At 31.8% G+C, this 20,507-nt stretch overlaps 1 protein-coding gene across 2 annotated transcripts in view; it reads left to right on the top strand.

Annotated features, from left to right (window-relative positions):
* Positions 1 to 214: 214 nt before the first annotated feature.
* Positions 215 to 20,507, top strand: part of LOC139527480 (squamous cell carcinoma antigen recognized by T-cells 3-like) — a 32,991-nt gene continuing 12,698 nt past the window's right edge. The window contains exons 1-10 of one of the 2 annotated variants that reach the window (XM_071322961.1): positions 215 to 417; positions 2,209 to 2,335; positions 8,481 to 8,588; positions 9,539 to 9,723; positions 10,486 to 10,591; positions 11,357 to 11,481; positions 12,344 to 12,496; positions 13,489 to 13,627; positions 14,168 to 14,275; positions 15,018 to 15,077. In XM_071322961.1, the coding sequence (XP_071179062.1) occupies positions 256 to 417; positions 2,209 to 2,335; positions 8,481 to 8,588; positions 9,539 to 9,723; positions 10,486 to 10,591; positions 11,357 to 11,481; positions 12,344 to 12,496; positions 13,489 to 13,627; positions 14,168 to 14,275; positions 15,018 to 15,077 (1,273 nt within the window). In that variant the 5' untranslated portion in view covers positions 215 to 255. The remainder of the gene's footprint in view (positions 418 to 2,208; positions 2,336 to 8,480; positions 8,589 to 9,538; positions 9,724 to 10,485; positions 10,592 to 11,356; positions 11,482 to 12,343; positions 12,497 to 13,488; positions 13,628 to 14,167; positions 14,276 to 15,017; positions 15,078 to 20,507) is intronic. The other variant, XM_071322962.1, reaches the window with a different exon arrangement.

The raw sequence follows: 20,507 nt of genomic DNA, 5'->3' as shown, positions 1-20,507 counted from the left end.
TTTAGTTAATTCAAGTTAGACTAAGATTTCCAATATCCCTGCCAAAAAAATATTAATCAAACATATTTTTGTCACGAATCTTCCTTTTTATGCATTCATGTACAACTTTTTCTTTTTCTTTTCGTTAAATAATCTTTGCATACTAATAACGTAAACGTGAAAGATAACAAACGAACAAAGGACCCGATACCGTATCTGCTTCCTTGGTTATAGCATTTTTCACAATTACCTCCCTTAGTTCGTATTTTAAACGCAATGGAGGTCTCTACTTCAAACGAAAATAATAAAGAAATGCAAGATAGTGACGACGATGAAAAGGCAGATGTAGAAATGGAATGCGAGAAAGATTCAGATTCCAATGACTCTGACAGCGAAAATGAGGAATCGGAGAGACAGGTTGCAGAACTTCAGAAACAGGTCATTTACTTTTATAGCAAAAACTGAAGCCAAAGCCTTACTCTACTGATCTTTAGTAGACTTTACTATTGGTATTGAAAGAGGTCCAAACTCACATAATAAACCCCATAACAAATACATTATATCGCTATTTCGAAATCTGCACCGGTCGAATATTAAGAATCTGTGTGGTGGAACTATACACCTTATCGCCATTTGTCAGCCATTGCTGGATATCACACAGGTTCCCGTAAAATTTTGACGTCATAAAACAAAATGTCTGACGCCACAATGAAAAAGTGATTGTTGTATGCGTCAAAAGTTCAAGCGGCCGGGTCAGCCAGGATTAGCGATATGGTGTATTGACATCATACAACGAGCACTTCTCCATTGCAGCGTCAGATATTTTGTTTTCATATCATTCTATCCCCAAGTCGATCCAGCCAAAGTCAATCTGTCCCAAGTTGTTCCGTCTCAAGATGATCCATCTAAAGTCAATCCCTCCTAAAACAAAAAATATTTGTATTAAGCATTAAAAAATAAAGCTGTTTATGTTTTTGAATTTTGTAATAAAATGAAAGCTTGACAGTCGAAAAAGCTATCTCTTGAGGAATATTTTCATTATCATGATTATGAATAGATAAGACATTTTTTTGATTATAATGTAACGGGAGTGGAAGTTTCCCGAGTTCAGGGAATATTAGAAAACAGAATACGTTACTCATAATATAGATTTAATCTCAGCCAAATAGATTAAGCACAGTTTACAATGAATAAATATACGGTGGTGGCTAGTCTACTTGTATAAATAAAGGTTCCATATTTGAAAGCCAAACGATATGAGCGTCTGCTCATTTCAAATCCTTAGTGTAGACTGTCCCGAACCCGGTGAGTGACGTCATATGCGTATAGTTCCTATGGACAACGAGCCCGGCCGGGCACGTGCTAGAACAGGAAGTCCCGACAAGGATAATTTCATGGCCGGTCTCGGAAGAAAGAGTTACGGAACTATAAGTAATTATAAAGTTAACCAATTTCCCCAAATAGATAAGTAAACAAAGTGACCACCATTACAATAAATTAAATTACTAAAGATCAAACTATAAAGATCTTGTCACTCATGATTTTGATTAAATAGACAACTTTTGAGTTCAATGCATTTCCATCAAAAACTTTGTTTTTAATAAACATCATGTCTGCATTTAGGGGCGTCGTCACTTCTGTTTCAATGTTTAGAGAATGTTTGGAAAACTATAAAGCTAAATTGCACACTATCTGGTAAATGACGTCATAAAGGAGCACATAATTGACAATTTTTTTCTGGTGACAGACAAACTCAAAAGTTAATTATTATTAATGATACTTTAGCATAATCATCAGGAAAATGTTGAATAATCAAACCAAATATAAATAATCTAATGATTTGATTTAAAACTAGTCATTATAATCAGGATAATGATTATATTGAATTAAATTAAAAACAGTACTTTACCAATTACACCAATTTTTGTATCGACTTAAAACAATTCTTCTGAATATAACTGCAATATTAGGCATACTTCGCTCACTAGTCAGTAAGCATCGAAACTTTTTACTAATTCCATTAACCTGTAATCAAATATATATATATGTCACCAAATCTTGCAAAATTAGTAAAGATTATTAATCGGAAATGCACGATGGTGTTGCATCGAATAAACAGTTCCACTGTGCAATATTCCTTTTTGAAGTTTTTCATTCTTGAAATATTTATATTTTCATCCAAAACTTTTTTGCCCTGTTCTGTAATTAAATGTGTAGTCTATTTTTCAGATATCAAAGAACCCATACCTGTATGATGTTCACATAGATTTAATTAAGTTATTAAAACAACTTGGAGAGTTAGAACAGCTTAGAGATGCCAGACAACGAATGAGTGAATTATTTCCCTTGGCAGAAGGTATGCGAGGAGTCTAAGTTGTTCACATTTTATTGACAAATGAAAATGATTTTCATTGATGGATAAATACAGAGTTCTCTCAATCATTTTTAGCTCACCTGGCCTAAAAGGCCATGTGAGCTTTTCTCATCACTTGGCGTCCGTCGTCGTCGACGTCGTCGTCGTCGTCGTCGTCGTCGTCGTCTGTCGTCGTTAACAATTTTTCAAACATCTTCTCCTCTGAAACTACTGAATGGATTTGAATGAAACTTAACATGATTGTTCCTTAGTATATCCTGCACAAAATGTGCGCTTCGATTTTTGATCCGTCAAAAAACATGGCCGCCGTTACTTAAAATAGAACATAGGGGTCAAATGCAGTTTTTGGCTTATATCTCAAAAACGAAAGCATTTAGAGCAAATCTGACATGGGGTAAAAATGTTCATTAGGTCAAGATCTATCAGCCCTGAAATTTTCAGATGAATCAAACAAACCATTGTTGGGTTGCTGCCACTTAATTGGTAATTTTAAGGAAATTTTGCAGTTTTTGGTCATTATCTTGAATATTATTATAGATAAAGATAAACTGTAAACAGCAAAAAAGATCAGCAAAGTAAGATCTACAAATAAGTTAATATGACCAAAATTGTCAATTGACCCCTTAAGGGGTTATTGTCCTTTAATGACAATTTTTCACAATTTGTTCATCATATTTGCTAACTTTAAAAAATCTTCTCCTCTGAAACTACTGAATGGATTTGGTTAAAACTTAGCATGGTTGTTCCTTAGATTATCCTGCACAAAGTGTGTGCTTTGATTTTTGATCCGTCAAAAAACATGGCCGCCGTTACTTAAAATAGAACATAGGGGTCAAATGCAGTTTTTGGCTTATATCTCAAAAACGAAAGCATTAAGAGCAAATCTGACATGGAGTAAAAATGTTCATTAGGTCAAGATCTATCAGCCCTGAAATTTTCAGATGAATCAAACATCCAATTGTTGGGTTGCTGCCACTTAATTGGTAATTTTAAGGAAATTTTGCAGTTTTTGGTCATTATCTTGAATATTATTATAGATAAAGATAAACTGTAAACAGCAAAAAAGATCAGCAAAGTAAGATCTACAAATAAGTTAATATGACCAAAATTGTCAATTGACCCCTTAAGGGGTTATTGTCCTTTAATGACAATTTTTCACAATTTGTTCATCATATTTGCTAACTTTAAAAAATCTTCTCCTCTGAAACTGCTGAATGGATTTGGTTAAAACTTAGCATGGTTGTTCCTTAGATTATCCTGCACAAAGTGTGTGCTTTGATTTTTGATCCGTCAAAAAACATGGCCACCGTTACTTAAAATAGAACATAGGGGTCAAATGCAGTTTTTGGCTTATATCTCAAAAACGAAAGCATTAAGAGCAAATCTGACATGGAGTAAAAATGTTCATTAGGTCAAGATCTATCAGCCCTGAAATTTTCAGATGAATCAAACATCAAATTGTTGGGTTGCTGCCACTTAATTGGTAATTTTAAGGAAATTTTGCAGTTTTTGGTCATTATCTTGAATATTATTATAGATAAAGATAAACTGTAAACAGCAAATATGATCAGCAAAGTAAGATCTACAAATAAGTCAATTTGACCAAAATTGTCAATTGACCTCTTTAGGAGTTATTGCCCTTTAAAGACTTTTTTCACAATTTGTTCATCATGTTGACTTACTTTAAAAAATCTTCTCTTATGAAACTGCTGTATCAATTTCAGCCAAACTTAGGCTAAATGAGTTTCAGAGTTTCAGAGTATCTAGTATAAATTTTATATTTCATTTCCTTGTATGTCAAGAAACATAGCTCCTATGGCTAAAATAGAACATAGGAGAAAATGATTTTTTTTTTTGCTTTTGAAGAAAATAGGACGATTCAAAGAACATTTAAATAAATTGAAAAGCCAAAATAATCATTGATGAGAGATTAAACCAAAAAAATTCAGGTGAGCGATTCAGGCTCTTGAGAGCCTCTTGTTTTGGAAAATGACGCAGTCATTGTTCCATTACTGGCGACCTGAACTTCATTACATTTCTCTGCCTACCGCGCTTGGTTTCGTATTTACTATTTTCTATACAAACTGGAATCTGCTTGTGTTATCATTAATTATGCATGAGAGGTCATTGTGTAGTAATCAGCCAGGAACCAGTTTACAAACTAACTGGTTTCTGCTTGTATTCCACTACACTCGGACAAAGTGTTGTAGTTTGACGGGAACCAGTTTAGAATTTGTAAACTACAAAACGTAATCGGTTATTGTTCATTCCGTTTTGGTGTTTCATACCGACTTTTATGGTTTGAATAAGCTTAAGACCCTTCAAACATTAATGTGATAGGTATATTAAAGACTGTTTTACAAAAGGATGGAACTGTTTTGCTTTCAAAGTCGTACTATAGTGATATCTGTTATGTACGGATTTCCACTCTCACCGGTTAATTTCTTTTTTTACACGTGCTTTTGAAACTTCCTGTTTAAACATAGCAAGTTTTAAAATTGTTTTTTGAGTGAATTTAACTTATTTTAACAATCATGAAGCGTTCTAGAATCATTTTCAAGCAGTTTCTTCTTCTCTTTGATGATGGAAAATAGGTTTTTCTCAAGAAAATACCGCAAACGATCGCAGAGGAATTGAAACGTACAAGTCAAGTCGGCACCTGGTTAAATTGGCATCTGATCAAATCGGCACGTATTTGACGTCAATTCGGCATCCAATAATATTTGTTATAATATTTTCTATTCAATTAATTAATAACTGTTACCAAGTACATAGTGAATATGTTGTTGTGTATTTAGGTAAACAACGAAACCAAAGTGAAATTATGTTGTTGTGTATAAAGGTAAACAACGAAGCCCTTACCCAAGCTGTTGTTTTAACAATTAGACAATTATTAAAAAAAAATGGAAAACTATGAGTCCCTTTCAATAAATCAAACTTTCATGCCAAATAATAAGCAAATTTAAGGTGTTTTTTTTCAGTAAAGTTTAAAAAGCATTAAAGTTTAAACAAACAATCCTGTAAAATGCTCAACTGGTTTAAATAATGCATAAAAATATCCAATATCTCATGTATTAGTCCAAATAATTATGACGTCTGGCAAGGCTATTTTATTTTTTTTCTGTGACGTCTTCCTACGAAGTTCGTAGGAAGGCGTCCCAGAAAAAAATTAACATAGCCTTGCGGTCATAGAAAGGTGTCCCAGAATAAAATTAAAAAAGCCTTGCCAGACGTAATAATTATTTTGACTACTCATATATATATCATTAAAAATACACCAAAAATGTCATTTAGTTGAGAAAAATAAATATATACAAAATGTACAATGAATACCCAAAAATGTGAAAGTTAGTATTTAACTCTTTTTGCTTAAATACTGAAAAAAATTCTGGCAACCCCTTACTTATTTTTACTCTTTTTGCTTAAAATACTGTTAAAATATATATTTAACATGGGTGACGAATTGACTATATCAGGTGTCGATTTAACCAGGTGCTGATTTGTCCAGGTGCCAATTTAACCAGGTGCTGGTTTGACTAGAATTCTTTGACAAATGTTTGAAATTACCTGAGTTTCATTAGACCTTTGATAACAGTAACAAAAAGATTATTTACTTAATATTTTGTGGTATCAGGTCTGTTCGCGCCCAATACACTTTCGCACCTTGCAGGTACGCACCTCGCATGTTCGCACCCAAGGTCCGTTCGCACTCTACTCATTCGCGCTCAATTTTAATTCAAATTCAAGTTGAATAATTGGAAAATCATGATTGTTGTTTTAAATTGCTTTGGTGTAAATACTGAATGTATTTATAGCTTGGTATGAGAAAAACATTGAAGATTTTAAAGGAAAAACACAAAAGATAATTGTTTTTAACAGCTTGGTCCCTTTGATCTGAAACAACGAAACAATAAAATATAGGAACCAAAATATAGCAATCCACTATTATAACCAAAACATGATAAAATCTATTCAACACACAGAAAAAAAACATAGTCAGAATCTCACTTCATTTTGAAAGAAGTCAATGAAACAAAGTTATAGCAATACACTAACCAAAACATGATTAAGAGTTATTCAACACAAAATAAAACGTTGACAAAATACCACTTTAATTAGAAAGGATTATTATTATTTTTAACAATACGCTATCCAAAACATGATTAAGATTTATTCAACACAAATAAAAATGCTGTCTCACTTTATTTTGAGACAATGACAATTATACTTATAAGAAAACACTTGCTTACAGAGTTATTAAACACAAAACCAATTAAGATTCGGTGCGAACATTTAGGGTGTGAAAGTGAAAGGGGGCGAACACGAGTGGGCGCGAACGGACCCGGATTCAGAATATGTACCAGTGAGAAATATACAAGCCTTTCTACGGTATTTATTTGTACAATTCAGGTAGTCTTACCTATTCATTTGTCTTAAAAAACAGCCAGTTGTCACCTTCACTTCACACACACATATATACGAATATCAATGATATGCTTACGAGACATGTTGCATTGTTAAACTAATTACGGTATGTGAAAATCAAGACTTGCATAAAAACTATCCCAATATTAGAGACAGTGGCGTCATTTTTCTTCAGAGCTTTCAGCTCTTTGATTTGCCCTGCTTGTACTTGAAGAATATTTGCTGGTCCTGACTTTTTTATTTCTAATTGCAAAATATGAAATTGTGTCTGCCCTAAGGCCTTTACAAAATTAAGGTGGTCAAACCCTTTCAGACCACTACTCTTCCAGAACTGTAAATACAATACTGGTAAGGTTTATTTTGTTTTAAGTCATTGATAACCAGATAACTTATTGTGAATAACATTGATTGAGGGTGAAATATGTACCATGCTGAGTTAATATTTTATATATTTAAAATTTAAAAGCAATTAGAGTGAGAGTATTTTAAATCATAATCATTGTTTTACTGTTATTCACTTAACACGGTTTGTGTGCTATAGTCCATTCATGTTGTAACAGATGAGATATAAGATCCTGTTTACACTTGTATGAAATTGAATCAATCTTTAAAAAAGACCAGTTCACGTTTACATTGCACATGCAAGATCAATCAAGATCGATCTTATTCAATCCAATGCGTTTACACTACAACATAATAAGAACTGGCCTGACATTATGACCTTATATTTTGTAAACAAATAATCCTAAAAATGAATATTAAAGGAAATTCTGCATCTCACACATACTGCAAAATGATGTAGAAAATAGTTTGCTCATTGGGATTTCGTATGGATTTATTAATTATTATTTTGATTCATACATCACAAGTCTTTAAAAAAAGACATGTGTGTAGATCAATGCGTTTGAGGATGAGGATTTGCAACAAAGCTATAGAACTTTATTTATATCCATTTAGGAGATAATCCCAAAACAGTGGGATCTATGTTTACTTTTCTTATTCCATGTATCGTTTTGAGACACATGTTTTTTGCCGCTGAAAATGTTCAGATTTATTTTCATATCTTAATATATCATTCACCTAAAAAAAAAGATCAATCACAGTCGATCCAAGCGTTTACACTAGAAGAAAGATCGATGCAAATAAGATCGATCATTTTAAAACCACCTCTGGAAGTAGACTTTAAGTCCGATTGAAGATCAATCTTTCCCGTTTACATTAGTCCATAGATCGATCTTAAAAGGATCGATCTCAGTAAAGAATCAATCTTTTTTGCTAGTGTAAATGGGGTCTTGCTATTCATGCAAGTCATATCTAGTAAAAATTTACCTTTTTCAGATAATTTTTGTGTGGTACTTTCAAGGTTCTGAAAATTCAGAAATTACAATGTATTGCATTGTTTTATTGTTACGAAAAAAGGTTACATGCAATAATTTAAAGATGCATTTTGAAATTTTTTATGTGAATTCGAAAAATTTAAATCACATTTACGTCAAAATACTTTCTGAATTTACATTACCTTTTATTTTCTGACTAATTGTGGAAAGCGGGTTAGTGTTATGCATTAATAAACCAATTTAGAAAATCTACACATTATACAGGTCTATGATTAAAATGGCTTAAAGATCATGAGATTACATGAGCTGTTCATGATTTAAAAAGGTACATGTTATATATATATTGTGTCAATTTATTTCCACAGGTTTGTGGTTAGAATGGCTTAAAGATGAGATTTCATTAGCTGGTGATGATCAGAAAGAAAGGAAGAAAGTAGAAGACTTATTTGAAAGAGCTGTCAAAGATTATTTATGTAGGTTTTTACTGTTTTTGTGCATTTTTTAAAAGAATTTTTGACATATAGCTATTGCATTGACATAGTGGTAGCAACAGATAGCAAATCTGATTTGATGCACTTAATAAGTAAGTATAAGGGTTGTTATTAAAAAAAAAAGACTGCTGAACACATGTATATGAGAGGATAAAACCAGAGAAGTCTGTGTTGTGAACACATGTATCTATAAGGATAAAACCAGAGAAATCTGCAGAGCTTCCCTCAATGTATTTTTTTATATCCCTTTTTGTCATTAGACTCCTATATTTAAAAAATATTTATGCATCCAATTGTCCCAGTCTGTCAAAAGCTTTCGATATGAGTGTACCTAATGAAAGTAAATACAGAATTTTTATGCCCCACCTACGATAGTAGAGGGGCATTATGTTTTCTGGTCTGTGTGTCCGTTCGTTCGTTTGTCTGTCCAGTTTCAGGTTAAATTTTTGGGGTCGAGGTAGTTTTTGATGAAGTTGAAGTCCAATCAACCTGAAACTTAGTATATATGTTCCTTATGATATGATCTTTCTAATTTTAATGTCAAATTAGAGTTCTGACCTCAATTTCACGGTCCACTGAACATAGAAAATGATAGTGTGAGTGGGGCATCCGTGTACTGGGGACACATTCTTGTTTAAAGTGATATTTTCATTGAAAATGACAAGATGTGTGAAATTAAAAACAAAGCTCTCATTACATCAAAAACATTGAGCAAGTTCACCAAATCCAGTATTTTGAATGGTTGAGGTCTGATTACGATAATCTTGCTCTAAATCTTTATGACTGCAAGGTCAGTTAAATGCCCATTCCAACCAATTAAACCCTCAATTATTATGGCATAACTTAAAGATAATTCTCTTATCTAAAAATAAAGACCAAATAAACATGATAAATGTATTAAATAACTAAGGCTGATGTATGTTTTTTTATAGCTGTTAAAATATGGCTGGAGTATGTACAGTTCTCCATTGGTGGAATGGCATCACAGGATGGTGTGATCAAGATCAGGGAAGTGTTTGAAAAAGCTTTGTCATCTGCTAGTTTACATGTTGCACAGGGATCCAGTTTATGGGAGGCTTACAGAGAGTTTGAAAATGCCATCTTGATGGGCGTTATGGTATTTAAAGATATCTCCTCTTAAAAGCATTTGTCTCAAACAATTTCAATTTTTTATTGCTAGTGTAAATGCATATGTTATAAGAGGTAAAACTGATCTGTCTGAAGCATATTGTATTAAGGAAACAATGACTCGCCACATAGTTTCTTCTTTTGGAACAACTTGATTAAAAAAATATCTGGGACCTCTGGATTTCATGTTATTAACCCTTTCCTCCATAATGACGCTTTTTGACGCCACCCCCTTCACTCCATAATGATGCCTTTTGACGCCTGTGTAGTGTCTCAGTTAAAACGTCTTGCAGAAGACATATGAGAATCAGACTTAATAAAAGTTGTATCTAATATAAGCAGGTTATTCATGAGAATATTTGACTGGAATTTCATTGATGAAATATTCGTTTTAACAATGCATTTTACTACTTTAAACCTGATGATTTGTTTTTATTGAAAAAATCCTATGCGAATCAAGTATGTTAAAAAATAATTTCCATGGAGTAAAGGGTTAAGCAACCCCCCGCCCCCCTCACTGCACTTAACAAAATTTGTTTTAATACTCAACATAGATACAAATTTAAGTCTGCCTTAGAACAAAAACAGTATAAAGTCAGTTAAGATATCTAATATAAATACAATTTTAATTCAAATTTACATATAAAGGGAAAAGTAGGAAGTCGATTTTAATGAATAACATTTTTTACTTTCAGCCTGCCCCAGGACAAGTAGGAAGTCGATTTTAATGAATAACACTTTTTACTTTCAGCCTGCCCCAGGACAAGTAGCTACTAAACAGCAGGAAGATGATTTTGATGTACAGCATAAAAGAATAATGGCTTTGTTTAAAAGGCAATTGTCCGTTCCATTAAATGGTATGTATATCTGTTGATGTACAACATTAAAGAAAATACATTAATGAGGAAGCTACCTAACAATTTAAGTATACCACAAGCTTTATCAATTTGCTGAGTAAAGAAGATGTATCTATATGAAAGGAAGAGATTGATTTCATTGAGCTACATCATCTCTGAAACCATACAAAGTCAGAAATATTTGAGATAAGACGTATAAATATAGTGTTTTGTACTTCCTAAATTTGTCTTTGAAACAATCTTTTTTTCCACAGAAAATAACCAAATTTGGAGTCTGTTATCGTTCCCTGTCTTATACGCTTTTGTGCATGCTCAGTCAAAGAACTACCTGCAAAATTTAAAAACTCTTTGTTTCAACGCTTGTCCATTGTACCGCAAATTAGCAGGCATCTTCTAATTTATGATAAATGTAAGAAACATATAAATGAGACAGCACCTCAACGACGACACATGACAACCAAAAGACATTTATATAACAACGCATAATCTTCAACAAGACAGGTGACTTTACAATATGTCAAGGTCAAAATCACCAGAGGCGAGGAGGAAAAAAAGTTAATAAAATATAAAGACTATCAAATGACTGGTATTACTGACAAGGTTCTTGGCTAGTCACACACATAAATATATATTTGGGTTACTTTTCTTTATTTTGAGGTCTCAACCCTACCTCTTTGATATCAGTTTGCTTGGTTTTGAAAATTTGTAAATTGACCTTGACATTCAAATTCTTACTCTACTCTATGTCACAATTGTTTGTTTTAGATATGGAGGAGAGTTTTACAGAGTATAAGGAGTGGCTGCAGGGTGAAATAGATAGTCAGATTAAACAACAGTTCCATAAAGCTCTAGAATACTACAAGAAAATACAACCCTATGAAAAAGATTTGGTAGGTGGCATGGTAAAACTATGAAAATAGAACCTTTTGAAAAAAGATTTGGTAGGTGGCATGGTAAAACTATGAAAAAAGATTTGGTAGGTGGCATGATAAAACTATGAAAATAGAACCTTTTGAAAAAAGATTTGGTAGGTGGCATGGTTAAACTATGAAAATAGAACCTTTTGAAAAAAGATTTGGTAGGTGGCATGGTTAGACTATGAAAATAGAACCCTTTGAAAAAAGATTTGGTAGGTGGCATGGTTAAACTATGAAAATAGAACCTTTTGAAAAAAGATTTGGTAAGTGGCATGGTAAAACTATGAAAAAAGAACCTTTTGAAAAAAAGATTGGTAGGAGGCATGGTTAAACTATGAAAAAAGAACCTTTTGAAAAAAAGATTTGGTAGGCAGCAAGATAAAGCAGGAATTTTTTTTCTGTTTCTGTAACAAAGTTCAGAAAAGAATACAGTGGTGTTTATGGTTTGCCATTAGTTTTTTAAATTTGTTACATACTGCAAATTTGATCTTATATTTGGTTAAAATAATGAATACACAGCTAAAATATATTTTGCTGTTTGGGTCTGTGAGTGATTTCCTGGTTCATACCCATAAATAAAAATAAGGTGTCATTATTGGTTGAATTTGCATTGAATATGATGTTTTAATCCATTCATGTTTTGATGTAATAGTATGCTTCTATAACCCCTACCCAAAATGCATTAAAAATGGTGAATTGTTAACTTCCTTGTGCTTTGGTTCATTCAGAATTAACAGTTATCATAACAACATTGAATATATTTGAATCATTCTAAATTGGTTCGTGGAGTGGCTATCTTTTGTCCTTTTGATTAATTAATGTATTTGTGTTTTAGTTAACCAAAGAAGATAAGAAAGAGGTGTACACATCGTATATAGATTATGAAATATCACATGGTACAGCAGCTAGAGTTATATGTCTTTATGAAAGATCTGTCCAAGAAAACTGTCTAGAACCAGAGGTCTGGATTAATTATACTCAGTACTTGGTGAGTATAATACTTCTTATAGACACATGATTTGTATTGTCTGGTATTGTCCAGCTGTTGCTACACATAGGGATCACTTCTATTGTCATTTGTATATATACAATTTCTTTAAATGACTTTACAGATTCCTACCAAAACTGCACGTAATAAAGAATGGTCCATTATCTGTTATTATGTTTGACTTGTCCTAATGAGAACTAAGTGTGTAATTGTTTAATTGGATGAAACATTTATTTGTGCAGTTGAATAATTTATTTGTACATTTGAATAATTTGATGACACATGTATTTTTGTATTTGAATATTATGTTGCCACATATGTCTATGTATTTGTATCATCTGATGACACATCTATTCATGTATTTGTATCATCTGATGACACTTCTATTCATTTATTTGCATCATCTGATGACACATCTATTCATGTATTTGCATCATCTGATGACACATTTATTCATGTATTTGTATCATCTGATGACACTTCTATTCATTTATTTGTATCATCTGATGACACATCTGTTCATGTATTTGTATCATCTGATGACACTTCTATTCATGTATTTGCATCATCTGATGACACATCTATTCATGTATTTGCATCATCTGATGACACATTTATTCATGTATTTGCATCATCTGATGACACACATCTATTCATGTATTTAAATAATCTGATGACACACATCTATTCATTTATTTGTATCATCTGATGACACATCTATTCATTTATTTGAACAATCTGATGACACATCTATTCATGTATTTAAATAATCTGATGACACATCTATTCATGTATTTGAATAATATGATGACACATCTATTCATGTATTAGAATAATCTGATGACACATCTATTCATATATTTGAATAATTTGATGACTTATTTTTTCATGTATTTGATCAATCTGATTACACATCTATTGATGATCATGTATTTAAATAACGTGATAGCTTATCTATTCATGTAATTGAATAATATGTTTTATGATTTAAGGACTCAAAGTTAAGGGATGAAACATTATCAATTCCTGTATTTGAAAGATCAGTGAGGAACTGTCCATGGTGTTCCCAGTTGTGGAGCGACTACTTGTTAACATTAGAAAGGGCCAAAAAATCTCATCAAACAGTAAAAGGTAATTGTCTCCACTTTTGTCACGTAGGCACATAGTAACGGTTAGTGGGTTTCCAATTACTCTGTGAGTACAACAACTGCATTAATTATTGTCAATTGTGAACAATGGCCATAAATGTAAGAAGAATTATTTCTATTTCTATTTCTGGTAATGCTAGATTAGATTTATTTTATTTTTTTAAATTTATCCAGTTGTATTTTTCCCAAAAACAAAGAAGCATCACTAAAATTTCTGAATTTACTGTATTTTTTTCACTTAATACATAAAATCCTGAAAACCTTGAAGAGAAGGTCAGCCCTAGAACTGATAAGACTTAAACTCTGGGAAAGTTAACTAATACAGTAGTGTCATCTCTTAATGTACATTGTGGTAATATAAAGGTATAAATGATAGATAATCCAATGTCTTAAACACATTTTTTCTTTATAAAGAATGCTCTCAAATGTAACTCCCCAAAGGTATTTTGTCTAATAACATATTTAATTGGTTAGACGTTTACCTGAACCGGTGCTGGAATAATATTTAATAAAATTTTATTAGGTACAGTAGATCGAGCTTTGTCCTGTGGGTTTGCAGAAGGAGGCAGTTATTTACAGATATGGACAACCTACTGTGATTACTTAAGAAGATGGATACGGTGGGATGAAGGTAATTAAATATAGATTCCCAATTGCTCGAGACAGTTTAATTGGTGGAACCTGTTTCTCTAACGATTTTTATCCTTCAGTATTGACGATTTGTAGAAAGTTGTGTTTTATGTGACGTCATCAGGCATGGTCGCCTTTTTTCTTTTTTTTTGTTACAAAAGGAAATTCAAAAGAAATCATGAAAATTTAACGTCAAAATAAATTTGGACCAATCATTTGCTGAGGACAGATATAACATTAGCATGATTAGTGATTAAAAATATTTTTCTTCCACTGCTCAAGAAATGTAAAAATAGCTAAAAAATTTAGAGACTGAATAATTAGTCAATTGGCATATATTAATGAATGGTGTACGATGAAAGGGAGGTTTTATTATTTACGGGTGTTTTTCTTTTTGATGTTTGCGAAAAATCAGAAACTCCATTCCTACCCAATATCCATTTTAATGGAATAGTCCCTGGAAGCAGAATCAAACATTTTAGTGATGTTTTGGCTCTTAGAAGTGATTCTAATTACGAAAATGAGAAGAAGTGATGAAAATGTTAAATAATATGTATAATTGTATGGATGGAATTTTTCATGAAATGGCACAATTTGTACTGAAATTATTCCTGCTTTATTGTTTAACCTCTACATTTTATATAGTTATTTTAATTTTAGTGGATCTAGATGAAGATAAATACAGATATGCTTACCAAAGACAACAATAATGTAACTTTGATTTTCTGTTTACTTCATTTCAGATCATGAGGAACAATTAACCCTATTTAGAGCAAATATTGAAAAGGCAGTGGAACATTTATGTAAGTATAGGTCAGATATGATAAAGCTAGAAGTCACAAAAATTTACTGTGATATGGGAAAATTGAAGAGTAATGCATTAAGAACAGCTATTTGTAAGAGCCAGGCAGGGGGTGATTCATGTATGTCTCAGAACTGCTTTATTCTTTTATATGATAGGCAGCTAAGATTGAAATAAAGTTTGCAAGCTTTTTTTTCAATTTTATTGAACGGTTGCTATAGAAACATGCAGCCATTTTTTTAAGGAATTTCTGATGAAATCAGGCATGAAAATTGGAAAATGTTGACATTTTGGTAGCATCAATTTTATGATAATGACAATTTCAAGAAAGAAAAAAATTTCAACATATAATTAGGCATTATTTGAAGTTTATATTTTGATGTTGAGGTTTTGAAAAAAATATTTGATATAAGGCTAAAATGGTATTTAAAAAGGTGCAAAAATCTGTATTTTGACATTTTCTGAAAATAGCTTAAATATCATATTTCAAATCAAGAAAAAATGACATTGAGCAGACAAGGTCATTATAAACTATGACTGCATCTTAAAGTTCATACATTGAGTAATTAAAAACAGGAAAAAAACATCTGGGTTTTTTTGAAATTTTTTGTTACCATGGCAACAAAAATTGGTAAAATTCATAAAAATGACAAAACACAATACTTGTTCATTATCAAAAATTTTGATATTTTTTTATATTAATGTAATTTAACAGACAATATAACTGATGATTTGTTTTAAAATGATAAAAAATTATATAAGCTTTAATTTAAGTGGCTGACAGACCATAGCAACCAAAAAAATCCCTAGCAAATGGTCTGAAATTGCAGAATTAATTCAGAATCAGCATCAAATACATGGTTTTTGAGGTATTGGATAAATATAAATAATAGAGTTTGAATTATTTACTCAACAGTTAGATAGTTAATTAACACTTGATCTGCTTTTGGTTACCATGGGAACAAAAAAGTTCACATGTTCAGATTTGATACAAACCTTTATGTACCTTATAATATCTGTTTTGCAGCCCTGTAAATGGACTTTTTTCAACCATAATCAACAAGCAATTATATTTCTCTATATTTACATTTGATTTCATGGAAGGGTCATTTGGTTATTGTAATAACAAAGTAATTTAAGATGAAGAGACAGAGTTAATAATGTAGGACTGCTGAATTTGGTGCATGGTTTCCTCAAAAATTTGTATTCCTGGATTTTTCTCAATATCTCAAAATTCAAATTATATTTTGGTCTAGAATCGTAAAAGTAAACAGTACGTCTAAATACTGCTAATGACTCCTTAATGCACTTAAGACCTATACAATGCCACTAAGGACTAGAAGGGGTGCTGTTATATATATTTGTTTTTACATATTATGGTAGAGATAGATATCTAATGCAAAAAAAAATCAAATTTTATAGAAAATAATCATAAATAAAATGATATTCAATATTATTTAGACGGTTTCAATTAACTTGCAGAAACTGCATGTACTCTCAGATATGTACTTAGTGTCTTTTTGTTGTTGGTATGTACAAGTAGCCGGCCATGTCCATTTTGTGTTTATGTTTTACGGGGAGGATTGGAATCCAACTTACATGTTTCACCTTGCCACATTCTGTATATGTGTGCATTTTCAAACCAGGAGCCTGTTATACAGTGGTTGTCATTTGCTGTTGTGTTACATTTAAAAAAAAAATTGTCACATTGTTTTTTTGGTTCATTTGTGATTTCGGGTCCCTTTGAAACTGACTATGCAGTATGGGCTTTGCTAGTTGTTGAAGGCGGTACAGTGACATATAGCAGTATTAAACCTAAATCCCTGTTTCTTGTGCTTTTCTCCAGATACTTTGTGTGTACTGAAAACATCAGTGGTTTGTGTTGATAAATTATTATATGCTGCATTTCTAATTTTAGATTAACAAATTCAATGATTTTTAAATCATATATTACATATACATGTACTTCTGTTTATCTGACTTATTTTTTATTTAAAGGTATGCTTTGAAGAGCAAAAAAAACCAATTGCAAATAAACAGTGTATCAAATTTTTTATTAAAGTAATTTACTTCAACAGCAGTGGCAGATCCAGCCATTTAAAAAAAAGGGGGGGGGGGGCAACCCAGAGAAAAGGGGGAGGGGGTTCCAACTATATGCTCTATTCAAATGCATTGATAGTCCCCCTCCCCTTGGATCCGCCACTGAACAGTGTATCAACTATATTTTCTTTTTAAAAATACAGGTTAATCTTAGGTGAATTTTAAATTAACCGTGATTGTTATAAAAACAATTTATAATTAAAAACCAATTGTTCAGAGAACAATTGAAGGTCTTTCAACCAATTAGGATCTATTTTGATATGAAAATATTAAAATTCAGTTGAAAATGTCAGTTCCTATGGCTTTATGATGTATAAATATGACACGTGCCAAATAGCATAACAACAGTTAATGATTAAACAGTCATGATCTTTTTATTTAAAGTTATTTTATTTTCAACTAGTTTGATATCTGTTTACAAAGCCTTCATATGGTACTCTGTGGCATTTGCTTTACTTACTGTTGAAGGTAGTAGGGTGACTTATGATTATTTACTTCTGTTTCAATTCTATTCTTGTGAAGATTTGTCTCATATCATAAGTTTCAAGCATGTCCATCAGTACTTTAGTTGTCACGAAGTTGGTTTTCACTTCCTAATTTTAGTTTGCCTCAACCAAATGTTATGAAAGATATACACAATGCTTATTACCACAAAACAGAGATAAAGTATGAATTTAGTTGGCGACACTTTAACTGTTCCCGAGTTATGCCCATTATGCGTTACTTTTCTTTGTTTGATACTTTAAAAATTGTAAAAATTAAGAACCAGAGCTGTTTCATAGGCGGATCCTGCCCCCCACCCCCCTTTGTGAGAAAATTTGGTTGATTATTTAGGGAATAACTGAAGTGTGACTGGAGCGGCCCTTCCCCTTATAAAAAGTTATGGATCCGCCACTGAGTTTAGAACTGTATAGTTTACCTGAAATGACTTGGTTCAGTGAAGAAATTTCTAAAAGTGACCATTTGATCTTTAAGAAAAAACTTTCTGGACCACGATTTGGACTAACTTGAAAACTCTGGGTCCATAATAAAAAACAATCTAAGAACATGTTTAGATTCAGCATATCAGAGAACCCCAAGGATTCAATTTCTGTTGAATTCAAACAAAGTTTAATTTTGGACCCCGATTTGGACCAACTTGAAAACTAACAGGGCCCATAATAAACTAGAGGCTCTAAAGAGCCTGTGTCGCTCACCTTGGCATATGTGAATTAAACAAAGGAAGCAAGGATGATACATGCTAGAACTCAAAATGATAACAGAAAGCAAATTTATATACTTTATTCATAGTCTTTGAATGTCAAAGTACAGAAAAACACAAACTGGAAGTCTAATCTGGCTTAAGATTTTGTCCAATGACGGGGAAGTATTCGGACGATTTCTTTTTCTTTTTTATCCAAAATACCCACACTAAAGGATCATAAGTATGGATGACAAATGCGACTATAAATGTTATCTATAGGACACAGAGGCATGATGATTAATTTATTGTGGAAGGAGGAGAAGCAGCACACAAAATGAGGTCTTCTCGTTTAGTAGTATAGATGACACTGAGAAGTTATTAAACTTTTATTATTCCTAGAAAAAGCGACGTGTGTAACATGCGCTCTTGGCTGTTTTTTATTTTATGGAATTACACTCCTAGGATCTGTTAAGAGTACATTTGAACTTTGAAGTATATCTGAGGTAGTTAATGGTTATTATGTACACCTTAGCTGTGCATGCTCCTGATCTTTGAACGATTCAAACAAAAACTACCCAACCTCCGCTCCTCTCCCAAAATGCAACAGTGTATATATTTAAATTTGTTGAGTCTTTTCAATGAGCAAATACAGTCATGACAGAACTGAGAGTGAAACAAAGCACAGCATGCAGTTATATTCCTATTAGAAAAATGAACATTATTAACATAATTATATGTAATTTTTTATATAAACTATATTATATATCATTTGATTGACTGGTATGGGTGATATTTGTTACCATGGCAACAGTTGCAACAATCCTTAACGATTGTAGTGTAGAGCTTATATATGCTTCAATGCATGTCTTTTGATAAATGTTTGGAAACAATTGAAAACATTGAATTCCCTATACTGCAGAATTCAGCAATAATAACTCTGTTTCCAAGGAGAAAATACGTTAACATGGTGATAAAATTCAAGAAAGCCCCACGCAATGTTTTATTTATTTTGGTCAGGTAGTATTCAAACTTTGTTACAACCATGCTAGTTATGATTAACATATTTTCAATTTTTGGAAAAACACACGAGAAAATTTGATTATATCACAATACTTCAGGATTCTGAATAAAAATGAATGTTTTTTAGTATTTTTTAACAAATGATCTAAAAGTCAGGGTTGAACTGCAATATTAACTAAGCTCTGAAGCTAAAACCAAGTTATATCGATGTTATACATGTATATGTAATTTCTGAAAATAAAATTGATTCTATTCATAATCATTATTCTATTCATAATCAGGCTCTCCGACCAAACGTTATCTTTTCAAGAATCTACATGTATGATTTTTTTTAAATACACCCCCCCCCCTTTTTTTCCCAACCTTCGGTTGTAACCCCAATATTTCATTATATATTACATTTGTTGAACCTTCTGAAAAGAACAGACAAGACTGTGAGTGAAGCAAAGCATGCAGTCATATTCAAATTTGAATATAAACACCGTATATATAATACATGGCTTTTTTTACATGAATTTCTATTGATACATTTTAAAATAGATGTTGCTATTGGTAATATGTATTTCCATGGTAACTATTGAAGTCAGCAACTATTAACGATGGTAGTTAGGAGTAAGCTTATACTTAGATGATTTTTTTTTATCAGTTATGAATCAATTCAGTACATTTAAGCTCTAAAACTACAATATTTTGCAAATAATAACTCCGTTTCTAAGGAAAAAATCGGTTGCTATGGTGATAAAACTAAAGAAAATCCCAAGCTTTTTTCTATTTAATTTGGTAAAGTAGTATCCAAACTTCATAACTAAAGTGCTAACTATACTATACACAGTTGTTCTTTTCTGAAAAACACCATAGAAAATTTGATAATTTCGTAAAAATCACAAATTCAGAAAAGTTGAAAATATACATTTTTTGGCAAAAATTTTCAAAAAAATTACAAATTTGGTTTACATGCAATCTTGACTAAAATGATGCTAAAACCAAGTTGTATCAATGTTACATATGAAAATTAATGAAAAATGCTTGATTTTATTCCTAATCAGGCTCTGAATTGTAGTGATTTAGCTGATTTTTGAAAGATTTTACTATGCTTCACAACCAAAAAATAGAATGTCCGTTACCATG

This window comes from Mytilus edulis, chromosome 6 (assembly GCF_963676685.1).
Source record: "Mytilus edulis chromosome 6, xbMytEdul2.2, whole genome shotgun sequence".
Lineage (NCBI taxonomy): Eukaryota > Metazoa > Mollusca > Bivalvia > Mytilida > Mytilidae > Mytilus > Mytilus edulis.
This window is presented reverse-complemented; position numbering and strand designations above follow the sequence as displayed.